Source organism: Trachurus trachurus (genome assembly GCF_905171665.1).
Source record: "Trachurus trachurus genome assembly, chromosome: 13".
Classification (NCBI taxonomy): Eukaryota; Metazoa; Chordata; class Actinopteri; order Carangiformes; family Carangidae; genus Trachurus; species Trachurus trachurus.
The window spans coordinates 31,369,902-31,393,335 of record NC_139892.1 but is presented as its reverse complement, the minus strand read 5'-3'; the positions used below and the strand labels follow the sequence as shown (position 1 = coordinate 31,393,335).

At 42.6% G+C, this 23,434-nt stretch overlaps 1 protein-coding gene across 1 annotated transcript; it reads right to left on the bottom strand.

The window, feature by feature from the left end:
• Positions 1-125: 125 nt before the first annotated feature.
• Positions 126-20,777, bottom strand: dhx36 (DEAH (Asp-Glu-Ala-His) box polypeptide 36). Its single transcript, XM_083985046.1, has 26 exons — positions 20,227-20,777; positions 19,209-19,366; positions 18,931-19,044; positions 18,587-18,791; positions 17,914-17,952; positions 17,550-17,720; positions 17,376-17,455; positions 15,503-15,577; positions 13,202-13,368; positions 13,004-13,085; positions 12,782-12,919; positions 11,582-11,687; positions 9,211-9,298; positions 8,169-8,224; positions 7,981-8,045; positions 7,275-7,418; positions 6,735-6,852; positions 5,468-5,566; positions 4,450-4,623; positions 4,212-4,298; positions 4,038-4,121; positions 3,787-3,886; positions 3,579-3,669; positions 2,446-2,566; positions 808-960; positions 126-726 (listed from the first exon to the last, which is right to left on the bottom strand). The coding sequence occupies exons 1-26, from the start codon at positions 20,497-20,499 to the stop codon at positions 496-498; spliced, it is 3,219 nt and encodes a 1,072-aa protein (XP_083841172.1). The 5' UTR covers positions 20,500-20,777; the 3' UTR covers positions 126-495.
• Positions 20,778-23,434: the final 2,657 nt, after the last annotated feature.

Genomic DNA, 23,434 nt, shown 5'->3' with positions numbered 1-23,434 from the left:
TGTTCTCTAATCAGTGAGCAGATAATGGCCCCCCATCAAAAAGTCAGCAATATTTCACAGTAATGGTTATCTCTGTGTTTTTAATCCCTAAATGTTAGCCTCGTAATGTAGATGAAGCTCAGCAGGGCATTTTATGATACATCTTTCCTTTTATTGCCAGTCCATTAAGTGACATTGCTTTGAAACAAGGGGGGGCTTTATCCAAACCACAGGTGTACAAACTGAAGAATAAACAAAACAGTTATAGAGTGTTTGTGAACATGGATTGGTCCTTGCCAAATTGTGACCAAATAGGCAAAAAAAAGAGGAGACAACTAATAGTGGGTGTCATTCAAGTGCGAGTTTTGGCCTTCAGGAGCAGGCAAAATTTCAACCAAGCAGCACCATCGGGTAGAGGCCAGCTGGTAAGCATACATATCCCATCAAACCTTTGTGTCCAAGGATGAAGTCAGTCTCTTCTCCTCTTTTCTTCGCCAACCAAAACCCTGGCCACTTCTAGTCATCATCATCGTCGTCGTCATTGAAGTAAGCGTGTTGTCCCCTCGGGGCAGACTCCCACGTTCTGCCGTAGCCTTTAGTGCTGCCTGCAGGCTTCTCCTGGGTGGTGATGAGGTCTATGATGGCTGTGATGACAGCGCAGTCTTTGGACTCACGGTTTTGCCAGTCCACAGGAGCTGGCCTACGGATTTTATCCTCCAGTAGAGAATCCAGCTCTTTCTTTAAACTCTGTGGAAAAGACAGAAGTTTAGTTCATCGTCATCTCATCAGGACTGAGAAAAGTTTTACGTGAGCGTGTCTTCGGCTTACCTTGACGAGGTGAGCGATGCGCGCGGGGGACCTGAAGACGATCCACTTGTCCACCGCGATGGTCTCCTGGCCGTCATCTGTCTGGATGGTGATGTCTCCTCCGAAGAACAGCAGCGAGAACGGGGACACCTCGGTGCAATCGTACAGAAAGATCTGAGAGGCACACAGAGAGATGTCGCTGACACACAACGACGGGAGTATTGCGACAAACACGCTAACACACTCAGTGACAGAGAGTAGCATCATTATGACACACTGTGCCCAGCAGCTATTCCGTGGTGTGGGCTGAAAGTGTCCCATTAGTGAGGAGTGGCTGTGTGTGTTTGAAATGTGTTTCAGTGCCTCCAGTGTTAGAAAAAAATGTCATCTTGCCCTGTCTGTGAATATCACTAACGTGTGACACTCTTTTCCATCCATATTGCGCACTGGGCTGAACTGACAGCTGTAGAAGAGTTTGTCACTGATTTAAGAGAACTGCTAGTTTTCATGTTCACATATCGAAGGTCAAAGTAAATCAATATTTTTCACAAATTACTGAAAACGGACTGCCACAGATAGAAAACAGAAGTGGTACTCACACTGATCTGTATGCGCACACTCAGAAACAGAAACGCCTAAGCTTTAAGGGCTGAAGCTACAGACACAGCAGACTGAGGTCAGACAAAACCTAATACAGCTTTGAAGGTACCGGGCGAAAGTTTGGAGAATTAGTGTCTGAAAGAGGGAGAGAAACGTAGAGGGAGTGGGCAGAAGATGATGCGAGAAAAGAAAGAAGGAGAGAGCTGGGACAGCTGTGTTTGCCCCATGAATGTGTAATGTAATGGACCAGCAGGGGCAAGTGCGTCAGAGCAGATAAAGTGTAACGTCATAACTCACTTTCTTTTCTTCTGTCTACAGTGCTGGTCTCCCGCTTCCTTCCTTTTTTTTCTTTTTCAGTAAACAAATGACCTTGACTATCTATTTCAGAATATCTTACTTTTTTTTTTATAGACACAAATGCCGTGCCTTGCGCACAAAACCACTTACAGGGTACGAGGGAGAGAGAAAAAAATTGATGGCGGCAATGATGATGGTGAAATACAGCAAAACACTTTTCTTCATAAAGACGAAGCGGCAAAGTGAGAGACAAAGGCAGAGGCAGCAATCAGACAGGACATGAAAGGTGTTTTTCTGCAGAATAGTAACATTCACAAAGAGAGACAGCACGGAAAGAACAAAGACAGATAGATGGAAGGGATGGGAAAATGGGAGTGTGAAGAGCGCCAAAAAAAAAAAAAAAAAAAAGACCGAAAAAAAGAGAAAAAGGGGACAGGAGTGAGGGCGGCAGTCAGCGACCACCACCACCACCACATCTTACATTGTGTCTGGAAGCTTTGAAGCACAAGAGCCTTTGAGAGGGAGTTGAAAGGCGGCCTTTTAATCAAATATTCATTCAGTGTAAAGCTGGGCGTAGCGCCACTGCTAACCTTTAACCGCAGGTCCCTCTTTCCGCTCACATGCACCCTTCAGGGGGGGACACATACATAACCAAGACGACACACAGCAACACGCAACATTCATACTCGGTGAGCAAAACATGACAGAAAGTGTCCCCATGCCCCCCCCCCCCCCCCCCCCTCCCCTCTTTCGCCTACTCACGCTGCTCGTTCTCATCTTGAGGTGATAGATGAGCCAGGTGAAGTTGAACTCTGTCTCCTCAGCGTTGACGGATTTCGGGTGGATGCAGACTTTTCCGTCGGCCTGGGTATACACCTTAACCCTGAGAAAGATATAGTGTTGGAGTTGTTGTGCGTTGTTGTGGTAAAAGTCTAATAGCGATTAACAATAATATAGTTTTTAGCACTACCATTATTGTTCTGTCACAGGTGGTATTGATTTCCCCTTTCAGCTGTGAAGCTTCTCCAAGTGTGATAAATGGCTCTGTGTGTGTGTGTGTACAAACGGTCGTCCAGTGAAAATGCTTTATTACCGAATTCTTTTTTTCCCTCAGACTTCCAAAAAGCGCCAGAAACAAGCCTCCAAGTGCCAAAGTGGCAGGAGATTCTTTGTGCATCATATTAACGAGCCAAAGGGGTACCAAAGAGAAACTGTGCTGCAGTTGGCAAGACGTCTCCAACATCAAAGCAAAGCTGTGTTCCAAACTCCTGCGTGTCAGCCAGACAAAGCCGACTGCTTGGCTGCCGGCAACAGGCTCCTTGTACCAGACAGTGGTCTGATTTAGCAACAAAAACACACTTCATTGAGCATTGAATTTGTTAAATATTGCAGAGCTGCGATGCGGACATGTGAAAACTTACAACTGGCTGGGGCATCACGACTGATTTGAATAACTTATGCAGGGGGGGGGAAATGACCCCGGCAATTTCACTCTGCAACTGGGTCCAAAGCTGTCACCAATACAGACAAAAAATAACTGACAGTCCTACTGCGAGACAGTGTGTCTGTCTCCCTCTTGCATGCGTCTGTCGTTTCAAACACAGGTCACAGCCGTTGCCTTTGACAGCTGCCTGAGGGCAGGTTTATGATGACTGCATTAATCTTCAGCTGCAAAAGCGCCTCTGTTTTTTGAGAGTTTTCCTAACACGCTCCCTGCACAGCCTGAGGTGATTGTCACAGAACTATTACCTATGAGCTCTGATGATATTGCATTGAAAAGCCTATTCTTCTACCCGCTGATCAATAAGAATGATTGCACACTTCTCTATCTTGTGCTGTGCAGCCCCTTTCCCTGTCTTTTATCGCTCCTCTCCCTCCTTGTTCGACAGACTCACCCCGGCCTCTTTTTGCTGTGAGATGGTCTGATCATGGCCACCTTAGGGTACAGACCGGCGACAATGACTGCTTTCATTAACTTCTCATTGTCTGAGGAAGGAAGTGAGAGTTAGAGACATCGTGTTATTACTGCTCCACACCATGGTTTTAAGATTCGTGAGAGTTTTCTGAATACTGAATTGAAGCCCAAAACTTTGTCTTAGTCACCTGAGTTGACATTAGATTTGGGGTCTTTGGGGTCCTTGCTGCTGACAAAGCCTACATTCATTAGATGCTCAGCAAACTGACCCTTCATGTTGTGCAGCATCTGAAAGGATTAATCATATAAAAAGGGTGTATGCCTTTAAATGCTCAGACCAAAGTCAAGCTCAAAATGAAATCATGTACTACCATTGGTTTTATTTTCAAAACACTTAACTGTAGAGCTCAGCACAACACTCATAATCATCCTGGCTCACCTGGAGTGTATTGGCAGACAGGAAGTTGTCCCAGCAGAACTCCCTCTCATACCTGGCACCACGCCTTTTTGCTTCCTCCCACCCCTGACCAATCAATGGATGATATATTAAGACAAAATCCGATTGTAAAGAAGACAGTGATAAAACAATATCGACAAGTGTCAGTCGTTTTACCTGGAAGGCATTGACAATAGTGAGGTGGTCGCTCTTGGAGTTTCTGGAGAGGGTCTTCCTCCTCATATCTGCCATCTTTTCTTTACCCTGAGAGAAGCATTAGATGCATTAAGGACAAAAAAAAGCTACTTTGCAATGGAAAAAGTCACAATTTAGGCTGCAGCAATGTGCTGAAGTGTTTGCGTGTTTGTGTCACTGCCAACGAAAAGCTTTCATGTCTGTGACCTGAGTGGCTTACCAGGGGTATGAAGAAAGGGTCTTTGAAGCTGAGTGAAGCAGCGATAGTGAGCACAGGGTCGAGACAGCCCAGCAGAGCTCCGAACAGGATGAGTTTACCGATGTGAGGCTCCACAGGCAGACGAGCCAGGTGGACGCCCAGCGCTGTCAGATTCTCCGAATGGTCCAGGGCGTTCTAACACACAACATGGTCACACAAGAGCCCAAACACAACGTGCACATTTAAGTCATCTTTAACTCAAGATCAGGTGTTATCCAAACACAATTACAAGACATGAAATGGATTTCCCAAAGCTCAACAATGTACTGCATCGTTAAAGTGGAAAACACTAAAATGCATTTATCACAATAACAACAGGGCAATAAAGGCAAGGTGCTCCCAGACGACCAGTGTACAGTCAGTGTGCGCTGGTGTTGCTTTTAAACGAGTTGCTGTGCTAATTAAGTCCTCTGAAAGCTTTTGGGAACCACTGCTGCGTTTTGTTATTGTCAAATTCAAGTACTGCTTCCTAATTCAACAATGTGTTTTAACCTCGGGAGCATGAAACATTTCTCAAATTATATCGTCTGAACCCGTGTAATAAGTGCTCATTTTTCTGCTGATTCCACATGGGTTAGGTTTTTTTTTTCCACCTCCCTCCTGGATAAGAGGGTAAGCTACAAAATAACATCCTGCGAACTAGCAGATTTGTAAGTAATGCTTCTTGACAGGAGACCTTGAAATCACAAGCTCAGGTCAAGGGGTAGTCTGCAACTATCTCCCAAAAAGCGATTGTGTTCTTGTCACTTGCATTATTGTTAAAACAATTTAATAAAACCCGAAACAGTTAGTCAATTAATACATTTGATGATCAGCAGAAAATTGAGTCGATGAAACAACTGACAAATTATTGATTTGTCCAAACTTGAAATAAATGATTTTTAGGTTTCGGGCTATTACATTTACTAATTAATTGTTATTGCTGGTTTGATACGAACATATATTTTAAATGTTTTGAATAATGGTCATTCTTTCTTACCAGGTCTAAGAGGTTCTTGATGGCCAGACTGACAGCCTTTTCAGTTGGAGGGTCGAGGGCTTTCTCCAGGAATTGAACAATAGACCCAAGCTTCAGTATCTAAGGAGGCACACATCACATGTCAACTGTCAACATGCCAACACATCACATTACATTACTGAAAAGCAAAAGCATCTCATGATTCTTAAATTAATTTTCAACAACAACAACAACAACAACAACAGGGACAACATCAAGTCCCTGGAAGGGAGGGGAATTAGCATCTATTTCAGGCAAACGCTTGTGGCAGAGCGATTAGCTTTGTGTCTGTTTACTTCCAACACATACCAAGACACTGTTCGCTCACATGGCTGTTGCTATTTATACAAGATATAACACTGTGTAACATTAACAACACTGGCATTCTTCTAGAAGTTCTGGGTTGAGAACAAAACAAATATGCTAAAACATGATTCTATGACATCGACAATCTCTAAACATGAATTCACTTCCACTTCAGAAAATGTTTTTTTAAACGCTCCAAACACCAACATGCAGCAAAATTAAGAGTAAGGAAGTGAACATATTTCCCTATCTGACTAACAGAGTGCTGTTGGAGTGTTTATGCTTTTGAGAGTCTGCTCAGGGTTAGCCTATTGTCAGTTTCTCTCTCACGTTAAGGACAATATAATGCATTAGTCCGCCTCTCACCCACTAGCTTCAAAAACCACATCATACACACACACGCACACAAATACTTCCAACTGAACCAGTGGAAGACACACACTCAAATGCATATCCAATAAAGCCATGGGTGAGAACAATCACTGTGAATACTAGATCTGAATGAACTTTGCCTTAATGTTCCATTAGCATGGACTGAAATATGTCTGAGTGCAGTGCGGGGATTTTAGAAAGAGAAAGCAAAAATAGAGGGGGAAAAAAAAGAGCAAGCAACTGAAGAAGAAAGCCAGAACAAGGCTCAGAGGAGAGAGAGAGAGAGAGAGAGAGAGAGAGAGAGAGAGAGAGAGAGAGAGAGAGAGAGAGAGAGAGAGAGAGAGAGAGAGAGAGCAAGGGACATGAGTCAGCCCTGGATGTCCATCCCTTGTTCTCATTAGGCGGGAGAGGCTATAATTCGATGGAAGACCAAAAACAGAAGCACTGTCCTCACACCCCCCCCCCCCTTACAAAACTCACAGCTATCTTGTCCTCATCTCAACTCCCGGGCCAACACCTATTTGGGTCTCTCCGTCACTCTGTCTCACTCTTTCTTTCCACATTCACAAACCTTGATCTGCAGACAGAGCTCTTCCAGCGGCGTCCTCATAATTTCAGGTAATTGATAGGCATCCAGCAGGCTGGCCCTCAGACCGTTGTACAGATGATAGCACTTCCCTGGACACACCCTGGAGATAAGCAGAGAAGAAGAGAGTTGAGAGAGAGAAAAGAAAAGGTTATGTGTAATATTAGTTCTGTGACAAGGGCTTAATTCAAAACTAATGGGATGAAACTGCGCACAGTAAGCAGCTCCTGATAATTGGGCCCGTTCCCCCTTTGATGTCAGCGCTAGCTAACGTCTAGAACGTCTATAGTCACTGACGGGAAACAACCTGGGAGTGACTAGACTCTGCCTTTCTCTGTGTTTACAGATGGGGAGGGAGGAGGGAGTGGGCTGATGGGGAAGACTGCCGGGGAGCTGGGATGACAAATAGAGGGAAAAATAATCCTCCCAGATTAGTATCATGCACGCAGAGGCACTAATATGCAGCATGCCCTTATTATAAAAATATCTGCGGAAGCCCCTGCAAGCAAATTAACACAAACACACCTGCCAGCGCGGCCTTTCCTCTGCTTGGCATTGGCCAGGCTGACCCACTCGGCTGTCATGGTGCTGATGTTGTTGTTGGTGTCAAAGTTGGTTTCCTTAATCTTCCCTCCATCTATCACGAAGACAACGTCATCGATGGTGATGCTGTGAGCAAGAGCGGAGAGAGTGAGAGAAAAAGGGAACGGAATAAAGACCAAACGTGAAAAGAAAGAAAAAAAAAAAAAAAACTTCAAAGGAGCCTGTCAGGAATGCTTAGCTAATACTCACACACACAGAGACAGTTTCTAAAAATTAAATTTAGCCCTTCGGTAGGTTTAGATTCTATATTTAGTGGAGGGATGTGAGGGGAGTGCAGACAGCTCCTTAATCAGTTTGTGTGTGTGTGCGTGTGAAAGGCCCATGTGAACGCATTAACAAATTGCCTGTCGGAGACTCACTGTGTTCCATCCAGGCCAATATGACAGAATTCGTAATCACTCCAAGAAATGTATGCTAATTGGCAACAAATCTGTTGTTTCCATTAATGACTGGGACTTACATTACACATCCACATACAAAACACACACATAAACTACAGAGTGTGACAGAAAATATCATCATTTATTCATAAACTTACCAGAAAATAACAGAACATAACAGACTTTTTTTAAAGGAGAGTAAGTAGAAAGGCTGGATGAATAAAACACGCAGACACACTCACACTTACCTGGTCTCTGCTATATTGGTAGCAATCACGATCTTTCTAACTCCAGGAGGAGGCCTTTTGAACACCTGAGACGAGCGAGGGAGAAAGGCAAGATTGGACATTGAGGAACAGAATAAAGCAGGACAATCGACAGAGACAGACACAGTCAAAGAGATGGACAAAGAGAGGAACAGAAGAGTGCCGCTGACCTGGGTCTGATTAACGGTTGGCATGAGGGAGTGCAAAGGGATGATAACGAACCGATCTGAAATACAACAGGACACAAAAGGAAAAACTCAAACAAAGCACCACCGGTAAGCATCAGATACGTACAGTAGGTGCAAGTGTCTGTCTAAATATATATAACCATGAATAGCCTGCTGCATACTGAGAGCACATTCATTTACCACATTATTTTTTCTCCATCTTTTGAAACACATATTATATTACACTTAATATTTATTAAATTATGATGTACGTATGAAATAAAACACATTTAGGGCAACTCTGCTTAGAGCGGGCAGTTACATTAGATCTGAAGGTCACTGATAGTTTAGAAATCAAAGATCGGTTAATCAACGTGCTAAAATGAAATGGCTGTTTGGCCAGAGTTCCCCTGTGTTTGTGATTTGAAACACCAGAGCAATCACTCCAAACAGAAAGCATCAGAATTGCACCTAATCAAATCAAAATAATTGTGGGTGGCAATCTCGTAATCATGGCTGTTGTTAAATTAAAGAGCCCTAGAAGTGTGTGCGTGGGTGAAGGCTCACCTCAAACCAAACACTTATGTTTCATAAATGAAAAAAAAATCTGAAGATTCCCATGTAATTAGTCTGCAGACATGTATGCTTGCCTTGTGTCCCTTTTAAATTTTCAATTCAATTACCATGAAACCATGAAAAATACTTATGGATTGTATAAATCTATATCATCTGTTTATATGTGCAGTGGAGGTTTTCCACATCACACTACACACAATATTATTAATTATTCTGCAGAATATTTTCCTAATTGATCAAGAGCCATCACATTTTTGTATAACTAAACACACACACACACACACACACACACACACACACCTTTTTTGTCAATCAACAAATTGATTAGTCCCCATCTATAAATTATCTTTTTTTGTAATGGATTAGTTAAAAATGTGAAGAAAAAAACAACAACCATTTGATTGACTTGTTTTGATCAACCAACAATTCAAAAATGGAAAATGCATATACTTGTAGCCGTGTCATTTACCTGATCGGAACATCTGTTGAGCCGTGAGCAGGTCATTGAGGCTGCTGATGTTGTCCCAGCCGGGGAGGAACACCAGGATTGCTCCTTCCTGTCAGACAAAAACACGAAACAACACTTAGCGGCTGAAAGTCACACAAAAACCAGCGGGAACACACAGGAAGCAGCAGCCATCAGCTGGAGAAGCCTCAAAAAAACAACTGAGCCAAGAAGTGAACAAGGTGCCCGTGTCCCCGCAGGAGCTGAGCTGAGGCAGATGGAGGTGACTTGCCCTGAGCTCCCAGCCTCCACATTCAGCCACACAATAGTCCCTGACACTCACTGCCAACACCATCATGACAACAACATTTTCCACTAACTGGCATCCTCTGCTTCACATTACCACAGGGACCAACTTGATTTTCTCCAAACAGCCAAAAAAAGAAAAGCAATCGGTCACCTGGGAATTAAAACTCACACAAATGCAGTCTGAAAACACCATGCAGAAATACAGTGATGCTGCAGTGTTAATCCTAAACACAAACACAATGTTTCTGACATATACAGTACATGTAGATCAGATTGTACACAGCAGTCCAGACAATGTGCTACAGGCACCATAATTAAACAGTCAACAGTATTTTTGACAGCACAGTAATTATGACTAATTATTATTTAAGAAGCTCTAAACTTATTGAACCTGAGCAAAATCATCAATGGGTTAAAGTTTGAGGAAATGCTATTCTGCCACACCACATTATAGACCTACAGTACATTTAAAGAAAAATCATTCTCAGGATAATATTAAGCTGGTGTAAAATAACCCTGTTTTTATAAAAGGACTCTGCTATTCATTTCCTGAGTGGAGATGAGGAAAGACATTAAAAGTCGCTTCCGGGCCCCTAGCACCCCTGCCTTTTAATTAAAGCTAATTATTATTACCAGCGCTCAACAACTGGCACCCACGTGGGACTGTATGTGTGTATGTGTATGTGTATGTGTATGTGTGTGTGTGTGTATGTGTTAATGTCAGTGCACGTGTACATGTGTTAGAAAAGCGAGGAGGAGCAGAGAGATGCAGGCAGTGTGCCTTGTTAAAATCTGACAGAAACGCATGTTCACACATACACAGAACAGACGGAGGCTCCGATTTACTCCAGCGAAAATTAAACTAACGGCACAGTAAGCTCTGCAATGTTGGCCTACTATTTAGCGTGTACGCACACCAAACCGGCAGCATGCTCGCACACACATAGTTGCACCCAGCAGGCGTTCATTACCGCCTCTGTGTCAACCCCCAAGGTGTCTAATCACAGTCCCCTGCAACATAATTAACCAATCCTCACAGATGAAAGCCTGGCAGACCGCCCCCCATCCCCCCTCCCATCCTCGGCTCAGAACGACGTCACAGCACATCAGCCGGTTCCCTCTGAGCCACTTGACAATGCCACGGCAAATCAGCTGTTCGACTGGCTCATGGTGGCCGTGACTGATAGAGATACAGCCTCGTGTGGGGAAAGGATAATTATTCTGTCTATCAGTGTTAGTCACTCCTCATTCTGGGCCTGTCTCTTTGTTCTGTCCTTGTCTCGTATACGTTTTCCATGGACACAGAAATAAACGTTAGAGCGGCTCCACTTCAGCTGGAAAACCAGCAGGGCAAGTGAGAGCAAGTCATCCTCACCCTCATTATTCTCCTCTTAATAGCGACAATAGGCTGCATTCTGTGATATTCTGCTCCATTGTGCCAGTCTGGCCTTGCACATATTGGCTTGCGTATGTCTCGCATGACGCTGTGACTACACGAGAAGTGCTGCAAACACATATTTTTTTAGCAGGCAATGTACTGAAACAGTGATTAACTTGCAGCTCTTGCGGTTCTGTTTGACTGGGTCTTCTGGGTCTAGTAAAACATTTACACAAAAAGGGTACTTTCATCTGTCTTGGTTGATATTATACATCACATTACCAAACTGTGCACTGAGCATTGAAATGGCACTGACAAAAATGATGAAATTTAACAAGAACTGGAAAGAGAAAAAGAGGGAATGTGCAAAGGGAAAGCATCTGTTCAATCACTCATTAGCACAGATCTGCTGCCAGGATCTGTGCTATTTCATCTGATCTAATGTGGCACTGTGTTTGGAAGCTAGCCCTCCTGTTCCTTCCATCTGCTTCACCTCTGAATATAAGGTACTCTTTTCCTTTTGTTACTTACTCTTATTTGATCAATATTGTCAGCCTGTCTATTATCAAAACATTGAGAGATGGTGCAAGTTTAAAAACATAAATCACATATCTCCCTCAAATCCAATTTTCAGCTCTGAATACAAATATAGTTTTTTTCAGACACCACAGTTCTGGCCTGAAACCAGACATCCAAGGCTAAACTCACCTCCTCATTGAGTACAATATGACGGATCAGAGCCAGGATCAGCTCCAGGTCAATTTTGTCATCACCATCCAACATCTCTAGTGCCGCAATAGTGTTGTCAGAATACCTGTGAAACATGACACATGAACAATAAATAAACCACCTCCTTAAATGACAACTAAGTGTTCCTACGTTTCCAACTATTCCATTACTTGTGGCTTTGACTGAGATTTATACATTTGCAAACAGAAGTCTTTCTCCAATTTCTTTACGGCGTCAAACAATAGTGTGGACTTGACAAATGTTTTGACAGTTTTAACTGTATTCGTGATCATAGCTTCAGTAAACACGATCATTAAATGTTTATTGTAATGTTTTTCTGTTTTTTTTCCTTTAGCACATTTGCATCCGTATTTCCTAATGCTCAGGTTTGAACTGTTGCAAATTATTTTGTTGCAGACATGAACGTTTCCAAATATGGAAACTCGGCTCTCTGGGCATCGCTTTCAATGTGAGAGTGACAGGTCATTAATGAGCTAATCAGTGAGAGATTGCGTCAGTTTAGGACTATCATGTAACATAAAAATGAAAAAAAAAGACGTTGCCTCAGAAAATTCAGGCAGGACTCAATACAAAATGAAACGAGTGCTTTCAGTTGTCATTTCTGTGCATGTGAAGCTTATTAATCTGGTCATTTTTCACACATTGCTACCCTGAAAAACAAACTTCACATTTGTTCATATTCTGGATTGAATGTATAAAATTGTTTTGCAATCAGAATTCATTACAATACACGCCATATGTGCGCTGCAGTCACAAGAAGATGTTCGCAAAAAGAAGGACTTACTGCAGCGTAGGAAGGCAGTGTAGGTGTATGCAGTCTACAGCTCTGCCCACTGCTTTTCTAACTCTATCACATAGTGAGATTGTAGTGCAGGGCATTCAGGCTGTGTGTGTTTGAAAACAGTTTCTACAGGTAAAGTGCACCAAAAGTAATCATGTTTACACTCCCTCATATTCTTTTTCCGGAACAGAGCAGTAATAAAAGCAGCAAAGAAAAGGGAGTGCTGTGCAAACAGCTGTATTAAATTACAAGGAAGGTTTGTTCAGTGTTACAGAGAAGTGGACTACATCTCCTGTGGCGCTGAGAGTTATTAAAGAGAGTTATTTATGCAAAATTGCTCTTTCAATTTCACTAACCCACTATGCACCCCTGCTCACCTGCCCTGCAGTGTACGTGCATAACAAGGCCAGCTCTCCTTGTATTCAGCCTCTTTTTCCTCCTTCTCAGGTCTGGAGTTGCGGCCCTGCCAGAAGCCTCTCTTCCATGACGGGCGGTTCTGATTCTGGGGGCGATACCTGGCAGAGACACCAACCCGCTTACATGTACACAGTTTTTCATTTGTATCTGTATGCATGTGATTTGGAGGAGTGTTTTTCTACCTGGTCATCTCTACAATGTCCTCCAGTAGGAACTCTTCCACTGGGAACGTCAATCCAGGAATGTGGATCATTGGCGAGTTGTCTGAAGGGAGTTTGATACAGGGAGTAGATGGGTAGATGAGGAGGAAAAACCAAACCAATTAAACAACACATCAGCTGAGCAAAATGCACAAAATGTCCTTTGGTTGTGTTGCGTACCAAAATAATTTGAAAACTTCTCTGCGTTGAGCGTGGCACTCATGAGGATGACCTTGAGATCGTCCCGGAGGCTGAGTAGATCCTTCACAATAACTAGCAAAACGTCAGACTGCAGGTTCCTCTCGTGTATCTCGTCCAACACCAGGTGACTGACGCTGGACAACAACCTGACAAAATGAAAATCCAGAATTACCAACTGTCCAGGTTATCTAACATGTGGTTACAGTCGTAGAATTGAACGATGACCAAAAGTGCTTTTACGAAACATCACGATGTCATAGTGAAGCTGACCTTTGGACCATTTTGATATGTTTGATATGAGTTTAATGTGTCTATTAGGGCTGCCCCCAAATAGTCGACCAAGCACTGGTCGACCAAAAAATCATTAGCCGACCAAAATTGCATTGGTCGATTGGTCGCAGGAAAAAAAAAAAAAACATTTGGAGCCGTGTCTTGTCAAAATTAAGCCAACATCAATGACTGAACTGTATATGAAAGGTTATGGGGCTTTTATTTTGAAGGGCCAGATACAGGAAGTCGTGACGTGACACTTTTTTTTTTTTTTTTTTTTTTTTTACACGGCATGGCAGTCTCTCTCGTATCACCGCTGTCACCATTAGCGGGTGCTGTCTGAGCCCCGGTCCCGTCCCACAGCTCTCACCGGCGGTCAGTCTCAGTGTCACGGAGCGGATCCATGATAGTCCCCGCTGCAGTCAGAGACCCGCACCCATAGACATATGTCTATGCCCGCACCGCTCCACGCCGCGGACCCCCACCCCCGCACCCCCGTCACAGCCTGAGCTCAGTAACTTTTTACCCTCCTCATCTACTGTGTTTATTGGTGATAAACGGGCATTCTGCCGGTAATAACGGTGAAACCCGACCGGCTTGTTGTTGAATCTCGGACCCAACACGGCCGTAGTCACGAGCATTAATTAATTAATTCTCAACCTGACCGCGGGCAAAAAAAATAATTATTATTTTTATTTTTTTTTATTTTATTTTATTTTTTTCCCTCAAGGTGGGGGGTCGATTAGTCGACTAATCGCCATAGGTGACGACTACTGGTCGACCAACAAAATCTTTGGTCGGGGGCAGCCCTAGTGTCTATATTCGTCTTAAGCGACAGCAATCACTTATATAGAGTGTTTGGTCTGAAACACGGGTCTGTCAGTCACTCTGCTCTGCTGTAAGCCGAGGAGAAAACTTTCCTTGTATCCTACAACCTTTATCCAATGAGGAGAGAGAACGGCATAAAGGGGCGGTCCTCTCTGTATGTGCAGCCAAGGGATGCACGTGAATGTGGTGACGTAAGGACGAGGGCGGGGACTGCTAACTCCATCGGCTGACAGGAAGTTAGCCAAAACGACCGGATCGCTTACTTCTGCTTTAATGTATTGTATACATTTCTAAGTAATGACCAAAAACATGGTTCATGAGGTCACAGTGATCTTGACATATGATCACAAAATTGGAATCAGTTCGTCCTTGATTACATGTGAATCTTTGTGCCAAATTTAACTAAATTCTCTCAGGGTATTTCTGATGGATTGCATTCACAAGAACATGAGGTCACTGAGCTGAACTTTGGCCTTTGACAACCTAAATCAAATCAGTTCAGCTTTTAGTCCAAGCCGACATTTGTTCCAAATTTGAAGAGAATCCCTAAGGGCGTACAGCTGTGGTCTGTAATGAACACTGGCCTATAGGAGTGAAAAGGTTAATGTATCACTACTGTTGCGGCTGGAGACAATTAGTCCCACCAAAACTGACAAAGACATGCAGTCAGAGCCGCAGCCCATCAGACTGTCGGCCAGTAAGCCAGATTATATATATATAAATCTACATTAATGCCAAAAAGTTGCAGTGTTTTGTCAGACAACTGTAGTCCTAAAATGACTCACAAGAGTCGTGCCAATTCTGAAAGAGCATGAAGCAAGGCAACAAGAAAAGCTGGCACCCTCATTTAGTCTCTGTGGTTTCTCTGAAGACACTCAAAATGCAAGGATGCGTATGCAGGGATGAGTCAACAGAAGCTGTGTGTGTATGTGTGTGTGTGTGTGTGTGTGTGTGTGTGTGTGCCTTCATTGCTCTGTCTGTAAGACTGGAGACCCATACTAATGCTTCTTCTACAGACAGTAGACTCGACCACAAATCAATGGGGATAAAACAGTGACTGACACACAGAGAATAAGAGAGCAGAGGAAGGACAGCTGGAGCAGAGACACTAGGAGGAAAAACAGACAGGGAGAAATTCTGGGTGAGGAAGTGATGAGGAAGCAGGGAGTCGGGGTAACTCACGGGTCTGAGCGAAGCCACTGAAGAATAATGCCTGTTGTACAATACAGGATTGAACCTTGTCTCCGTGGTAACCGGCTGAGACACAGGAGGAAGAAAGAAAAAAAAAAAGAACTTTAAATTCCCCAAATGACACAGGACTTAGTAAGACAAACGTTGCCAGGATGAGTTTCTCTGTTATTTTCTCTGTATTTCCACCCTTTTATCCTGTTTTATGACTCCAAATATCAAATATTCAAACATTCAAATGTGATTTCATAATCGCAATATCTTCTCTATGAACAAAAGTCGCAGAAAGCTGAGAGGTGTTGCTATAAAAACCATGCGTATGCACAAAATGCTAAGTACCAGTCAGTGATGAAGGATTTGCCCAATGAAAAGCAATCATGAAATAGCTTCTCATCAGTTTTATTCACAAACAAAATAAAATTGCCTCTCTTATGACACATTTAAAAGAATTGCACTGACAATTGAACCACATCAAAGGCTTTGCTGAATAATTGATGCAAAAGTAATATTTCCAACAGAACTTGGACTCAATTCAGGGGAGATAACACTCTAATAAACAACAAAAAAAATTATGAAGCAGCTTTGAAAAATATTCAGTAATTCACAACATCAACACACAACAAATAGTTACACAACCAAAGCAGTGAAACAGTGCACCAAATCAGACCTCACTGCTACCTATTGTAATGATAAAACAGCCTATATATAAAGAAAATAAATAATGATAAAACAGAGTGATAGACACAACAGAGCACAATCAGTGCATCAGTGATAACAATTCTGAAATTCAACCAGAGTAGAAGGGATACAAATACAGTAGTTTTAGTTCTCCGTCATCTCTGGCTATTTATGACAGTTTTGAAATATTGGCTACGACAGATTATTATGAATCAGATTCACTTTATTTGTTCTAAATAGTCTCCTATCTCCTATTGTGCTTTTTTTTATAACTACCCAAAGCAACGACTGAGTTGTGTAGATGAATACACTGGCTCCTTGGCACACAAGCTGATGATCAAATGTGTTCTGGACGATTTGTATTCAGTTTTTTAAAAAAAAAGCTGATTACCCGCTGAGTAACCAATAGGAGAAAAGTAGAGTGTGGAGGTGTGTACTTTCTTATATTACTTGCTAAGTGGAGGAGCTGGTGCATCAAGGCGAGTTTTAACAAAGCTTGAGGTACAAATTGCCAGATAAGATATGTACCTACTGAGAGACACCCATCACCAGTGAAAGTGACAGAAGCGGTGACGGCACCACAGTGTGAGAATAGCTCAGAGAGATGCATTTCAAAATAGGTTAGAGATTTAGAAAATGTTGAAAATGCTCTTAAACTCTTAGTCTGGCATCTTTTTATCTGTTCTATTATGTTGACAGTCAGTAATAATTTCCTCTGCCTATCCTTTTACTTCTCCAGTATCAGTCTCTCTTCATACCACACCAGAGTTGCCTTGTATCCTCCCCTGTTACATCAATCTCAGACTCTCTCATGCTCTATACTCTATTGTATGATTCACTTTAGATAGCTGCGTCCTCCTGTGTCCCCTGTAATACTCTGCTTGCTCAGTCTGCTCAAGTGCAGTGCCTTTCTTCTGAGCTTTGAGCATCTCTTCCTGTGTGTGTGGTGTAAGATCATTATTTCCATCCACTAATGCTTACATCTCCCGTCCCTTATTTTTATTTTTTTTTATTTTTTTTTTTTTTAAAGATGTAGAGAAACAGTATCTGTGCTAGCTGGAACAACTATACCAGCAAAAAAACAGTGGTGACTCCACCAGCTCAGTGTCACTGAACCAAATGCTTATTTCTAATTACATACAGTTCTTCAAATTTATGCATCAACATATGTTTGTGGAGACTTCCTTACCTCTGCAAGCGGATTTGGTAACCACAAGAATTTCCATTGCCTACACTTTCTCCCCTCTCTGCTGCTACACGCTCTGCTACCTGAGAGAAGGAGCACACACACCAAAATATAAGGGTGGCAACAGCACCATATAATCTAACACAGTCAGACCTGAAAAAGCAGCAGAGTACATACTGAGATGGCACTGATGCGACGAGGCTGCGTGCAGACCACCCGGCACATGGAGCCCACGCCTCTATTGATATGGTCGTCTAGAATGAACTGGGTGACTTGAGTGGTCTTTCCACAGCCTGTCTCCCCACTCACAACCAGGACACGGTTAGAGTTGATCAGCTCCACCAACTCCTGAGGATGGAGAGATGGAAGGAAGCAGATGGAGAGTGACATAAGGAGGCGGAAAGGTTGACAGAAAAGGATAATGTGTTTTTCATTTAATTCTTTAAAAAAAAAGAAACAAATTCAGCTGTAACAGATTGTGATGATAAGGAGTTGTGCAAACATTATAATATACAGTATATATATAAAATCAAAAACTTACCTCTTTCTTGCTATAAGATGGTAGTCTTTCCCTGAATTTCTGGTGAGACAAAATATGAGTAATAATTTAATAACACTCACTTGATAGTGAGTAGAGGTTTAGCACATCCAAACATCTACATGATCCAAATAGTCACAGATAAGCTCTGATTTTGTAAAACAGCTCAGTATGGCACAACAAATCAGTAACTGTGTAAATTTCACTCATGGAATAAAATGAGGTGATAATATTATGATGCTGTGACAGACTAATAAAACAGCATTACGGTATTTTGCATAGATAAGGAATATTTCATAACATTGCTAGAATTACCGAGGTACTAATTAACCAGAACTCCAGCTTTATTTCGCATTGGGGTCTTGTAATAATGAACATTTGTAAACAAAAACATCTGTCACCCCGTTAATGTCAGTGCAGCCCATATAGCAGCAAATTCCTGCAAAACAACTGTAATGTATGTCTTATTAATTATCCAGCTAAATAACAGCTCTCTGCTCTTCGTAAGTCTTAAATGATGGATTTGTCCTGATGCATGCTCCACCTTTCCTTGCTACAGTAACTCCATACAAATCATCTTGCAACTGTGATGATATCAATACTGTTAAAAAAATCTATTAGGATTCACAAAGCCTTCACTTTCACTGATGCTGCTATAAAACTTGATATAACTCACCAGCATCTCTCTGTACTTTGAATTTGACTGCTTGCTCTGTAGATCTCTATTTAAGTAGTCGTCCAGTGAATCATCTCTGACTACTTCCTGGATTAAGAAGTCCAGATCTCTGTCATTCCTCCTCAACTTCTCTTTTTCGTCCTCCTGCGGCTCATCTTCATCCCACGTGTCTGGAGTTTCATCTTTGGCGACTGCTCGACTGCGACTGTGCAAATATCAGCAATGCAGGTTAATCAGCAGACAATACTGGTTGGTCTGTGATTGTGGCATGGACCATCATTAACTATAAAATCATATTTTTAGAGCGAGTCATTTCTTTCCGAGCATGCATCTGATTTGCTTACCGTTGTGATGTGTTAGCTCCTTTCTTCTGGCCTGAACTAATTTCTTCCTCCTCTTCCTCGGATTTGACCTCGTTTTTCAGTCTCTCCTCCTCAGGCATATCCCCGTCAAAGTAACTGCTCACAAGGGTCATAAACAGGTTAGACTAAGAGTCCTACCAGTGTCAGCAGAAATAAATGACTGACACTCTAGACATTTGCATTCTCACTTTCTTTATTGTAAGAAAAAAAAACTATACTGCACAAGTTTCAAATGGAAATGCTATGCAAGCTGTTCTCACCAATGACCACCACTATCAGTGTCTGTCCGCCAGCTGTCAGACGTAGAGGCTCTTGCGTGCCTGTTGTCTCTCCCTGGACCAGACTGGTCATTCTGGACAGAGTTGAGCAGCTTGGTAATGTGCTGCTCTCTGGCCTCATCCATCTGGACCACTGCTCGCTGCACACAGACACGGAAAGTGCAATCATTTTTTTTTTTATCATTTTAGTCAGGGATGAAAAGTACCAGCTCATTTAAGATTCTCTAGCTTCTGTTTTAAAAAGTGTCTACTGTTTTGGCTACAGTCTACCCCACCAATTTATCATGACAGGACGTGTCAGTATCAGGCTGGTTCACCACATGTGTGCAGGGTTGCTGCCCACTCGCTGTTAACAGTTCTTCACATTCTGAAGACTTTGTGCTCTGGGCCATTTTCCAATTAAATCAGCCTATGCCCAGTGCTCTACAGTCAACACTCGTGTTCAGACCACAGACCTGTTTTCTAGCAGAAGTTAATAACTCTGTGAGGGAAACGACTGCCACTTCTTTAAAACATTTGTATCTCATATTAAACCCAGAGGCCAATATTACAATTTCTAAGCAGGGTGGAATACTAAGATCCTCTACTAAATAAAAGTTCTGCATTATAAAGCTTTCCTGAGTACATGAACAAAGGTACCACTGGCTAAATGTGTCAGTGTCAAAATGACTTATTTTGCAATAGAAGTGTCCAAGGTTGTCAAATTATTTTTGACTTTATGAGATTAATGCTACAGTGGTTGTAGGAGTAAAAGTAATGTTAGGGGCTGATTAATGGGAGAAGAAATAAACGGTCAAATACACAAATCTATTTTATAGTAAATACCATTTTCCTCTGAAGAGAAGTGGAGCAAAAAGTTCATGCGAATACTCTGCACAGTTCTCAAGAGCATTTACATAACTCTGTTAGTTTCCAAACTAAATGGGAGACTGAAACTCTGCAGACAACCGGTCCTGCTCGCCACAATGTGCAAGAGCATGCATCAAAACACAGCCCTTACCGATCTCCGGTCAGCTTGTTTTCTCCTCACGGCCCCATATCTTGCGTACCACAGTCCAATCTCACGGCCCTTCAGGTGTGGAGGAGGACGGTCCCGTTGTCCTCCTCCTCCTCCTCCTCCTCCGCCTCCTCGGTCCTGATCAAAGTCGGAGCTATGTCCCCTGAAACCTCCTCGGTCTCCTCCTCTGTCCCACCTCTCTCTGCTGCCATCCCTGTTCCCTCGACCTCCTCTTCTGCCTCTTCTTCCACCTCCGCCGCCGTATCCATAACTCATAACGTCGTCACAAACGAGCACTGGTAACTTAGCAGCAAATACTGATGGACCAGAGACTACGGTGCTAACTGATGCTACGTTAGCTGCAGGCTCACTGGATTTGTGGACCAGTCACTGAGGCTTCAAGTATGACACTACACCCGCTAAACTACTGACAGGCTGTCTTAATATCTACTCGTACAAATTCAATCCTGGCCGATGAAGCCACTGATAAAACAACAAAACTGAGTTACTGCTGTCAAATTGTTGCGGCTTGCTCGTATCCGTCCGGCACGTCGCACAACAGTGACGTTGCTGTTGCTGCACGTTATTGACGTTGCGTTTTGCGATTGGTTGTCACCCACGCACGCACGCGCGCACGCAAACGCATTACACTCTTGAGTGGTAAATTCATATCGTTAAATAGGCCTAAATATAATTAAATATCCACTAACTGAGCAGATTTACTGGAATGTTTTAATTTAATACAATTCAGAAAATATTCTACTTCACCAGGGCTTTTGCATGTTGTGCTACTTTTAAGTGCCCTTATATTTATATTTAGGCCTATAGCCTAGTCTAGGCTATTTATCGTCATTTTAAATGAATATCATGTTGGAGTGCTAAACAACTAATCCACTCCGTAGATGACTACAATTAAATTAATTATCTAATGTAGGCTAACATGAAGGAGCTCTGGCATGAATTTGTTTGAGCTGGAAACAAACTCCTAATAATCTACTGTATAGCCTAATAAATTATAACCTCACACAGTGAATGAAGCCAAGCTGCATGATCAATATTTTAAGTGGGCTACATGTTCAAAGTTGCTGTATTTCAACTCAGCTGGTTGCTTCTCCTCTAAGCGGATCAGAATCATAATTTTGAATATAGAGATGCCTCTATAGAGGTGTCTTTGGCTACATCAGCAACAGAGCAACAAGGTGAAACTGGGTGGTGGAAGCCACACATTCTCTCAAAATCCAAGGTCACCTTTGCAACATGCCCCTTGGAGCATGTGGAGGGGCGATAGAGCAGAAGACCCCAGGGACCTGTTTCCTCCATTCACACGCCTGGACAACATCCCAGGTTAGGTCCTTATAGGAACTGTGTACATCAGTTAACAGAGGTGCTAATGGACATCTTTAACACCTCACTGCCCCAAGTGATTGTCCGTCCCAGTGGCTGAAGACTGTTGTCCCAGTTGGTTATCCCTGTGCCAAGGAGTTCAACAATGCCATGCCTGAATGACTAATGCCCATTAGCACTACCCTAATTATCACAAAATTATTTGAACAGCTGGTTATTGTACAGATGAAAAGACACAGATGATCATTTAGACAGAACCCTCCTTTACAGATGCCATCTCATCTGTGGTTCACTGGCCCTCACTTAAAGCAGTGGTTCCCAACCTTATGTGAGCCTTTTGTCCTACCATGAGTATCCCCTCACTCATATGTGTTGATAATTATCCAAAAGTGGTCATATAAAACATAACACAACTGATTATGAAATGAAAATCATTTTAAAGCAGAAGTAAGTGATATATTTGTGTTAATATAAGTCTTAAATAGTTATATCTTCCAACAGCAATCACTTACATAGAGTGTTTGGACCGAAACACGGGTCTCCCAGTCCCTCTGCTCTGCTCTGAGCCGAGGAGAAAACTTTTCTCGTATCCTACAGTTTTTATCCAATGAGGAGAGAGAACGGCATGCAGGGCTGTGTGTGCAGCCAAGGGACGCCGTGAATGTGGTGACGTAGGGACGAGGACTGTTATGGTGCGTTCAAGGCAGCCCGTAACTCGTGTTTTTCCGACCTGTGAAGTTGTACCAGTTCGATCTGGTGCGAGTTCACGGGTTGGAAGTTACGAGTGGCCGTTATAGTGACTTTCACCGGTAAAACAGGTCGGAAAAACACGAGTGGGTTGCCTGGAACGCTACAAAGTCGTACGTTGTGACTTGAAGCTGTAATTTACGGTTCCAAAAGCCTGCCTGGAACGCAGCATTAGCCAAAACGACCGGATCGCTTACTTCTGCTTTAATTTATCTCTTTAATTTGTACAAAGACATTTTATGCTTATAGTGTACTGTATTTTGAATAATAATTCTCCTTCATTTTTGTTCTTTCTAACTCTAATTAAAGCAGAAGTAAGCGATCCGGTCCTTTTGGCTAACTTCTTGTCAGCCGATGGAGTTAGCAGTCCCCGCCCTCGTCCCTATACGTCACCATATTCACGCGCATCCCTTGGCTGCACACACAGAGAGGACCGCCCCTTTATGCCATTCTCTCTCCTCATTGGATAAAGGTTGTAGGATACAAGGAAAGTTTTCTCCTCGGCTTACAGCAGAGCAGAGGGACTGACAGACCCGTGTTTCAGACCAAACACTCTATGTAAGTGATTGCCGTAGGAAGATATAACTATTTAAGACTTATATTAACACAAATATTCCACTTACTTCTGCTTTAAACATAAAAATAAATAAGAATCTATTTACCTTCAAAAATGAAATAAATAATAAATAAAAATCAACCCGCCTTTGTTATATTAAACTCTGTAACATTCATAATATACAGTATAACATTCAGCTCCCCTGAGACCTCTTCTGAGTCTGGAGCAACAGTAACTGGATGTTGGAGCCATTTATCAAAGTTTGGCCTGGCCTTGGCAGCATGTGTCTTCACAAAGTTGTTCCACAGGTTATTGTCTACCAGGAGGAACTAGTTATGCGCGCACATACCATTTTAGTAATGGTGGGCTTATGAAATGATTGGGAATATTTAGGCCATTTATCATCTTATTATTTTACAGTAATAAATTAATAAATGTTTGCATGTACCCCCTGCAATATGCTTGTGTACGCCTAGGGGTACACATACCCCTGGTTGGGAATCACTGACCTAAAGAACAAAAACACTTTGTGCTGTATTTTGACTTTATTTAACACCAACACAC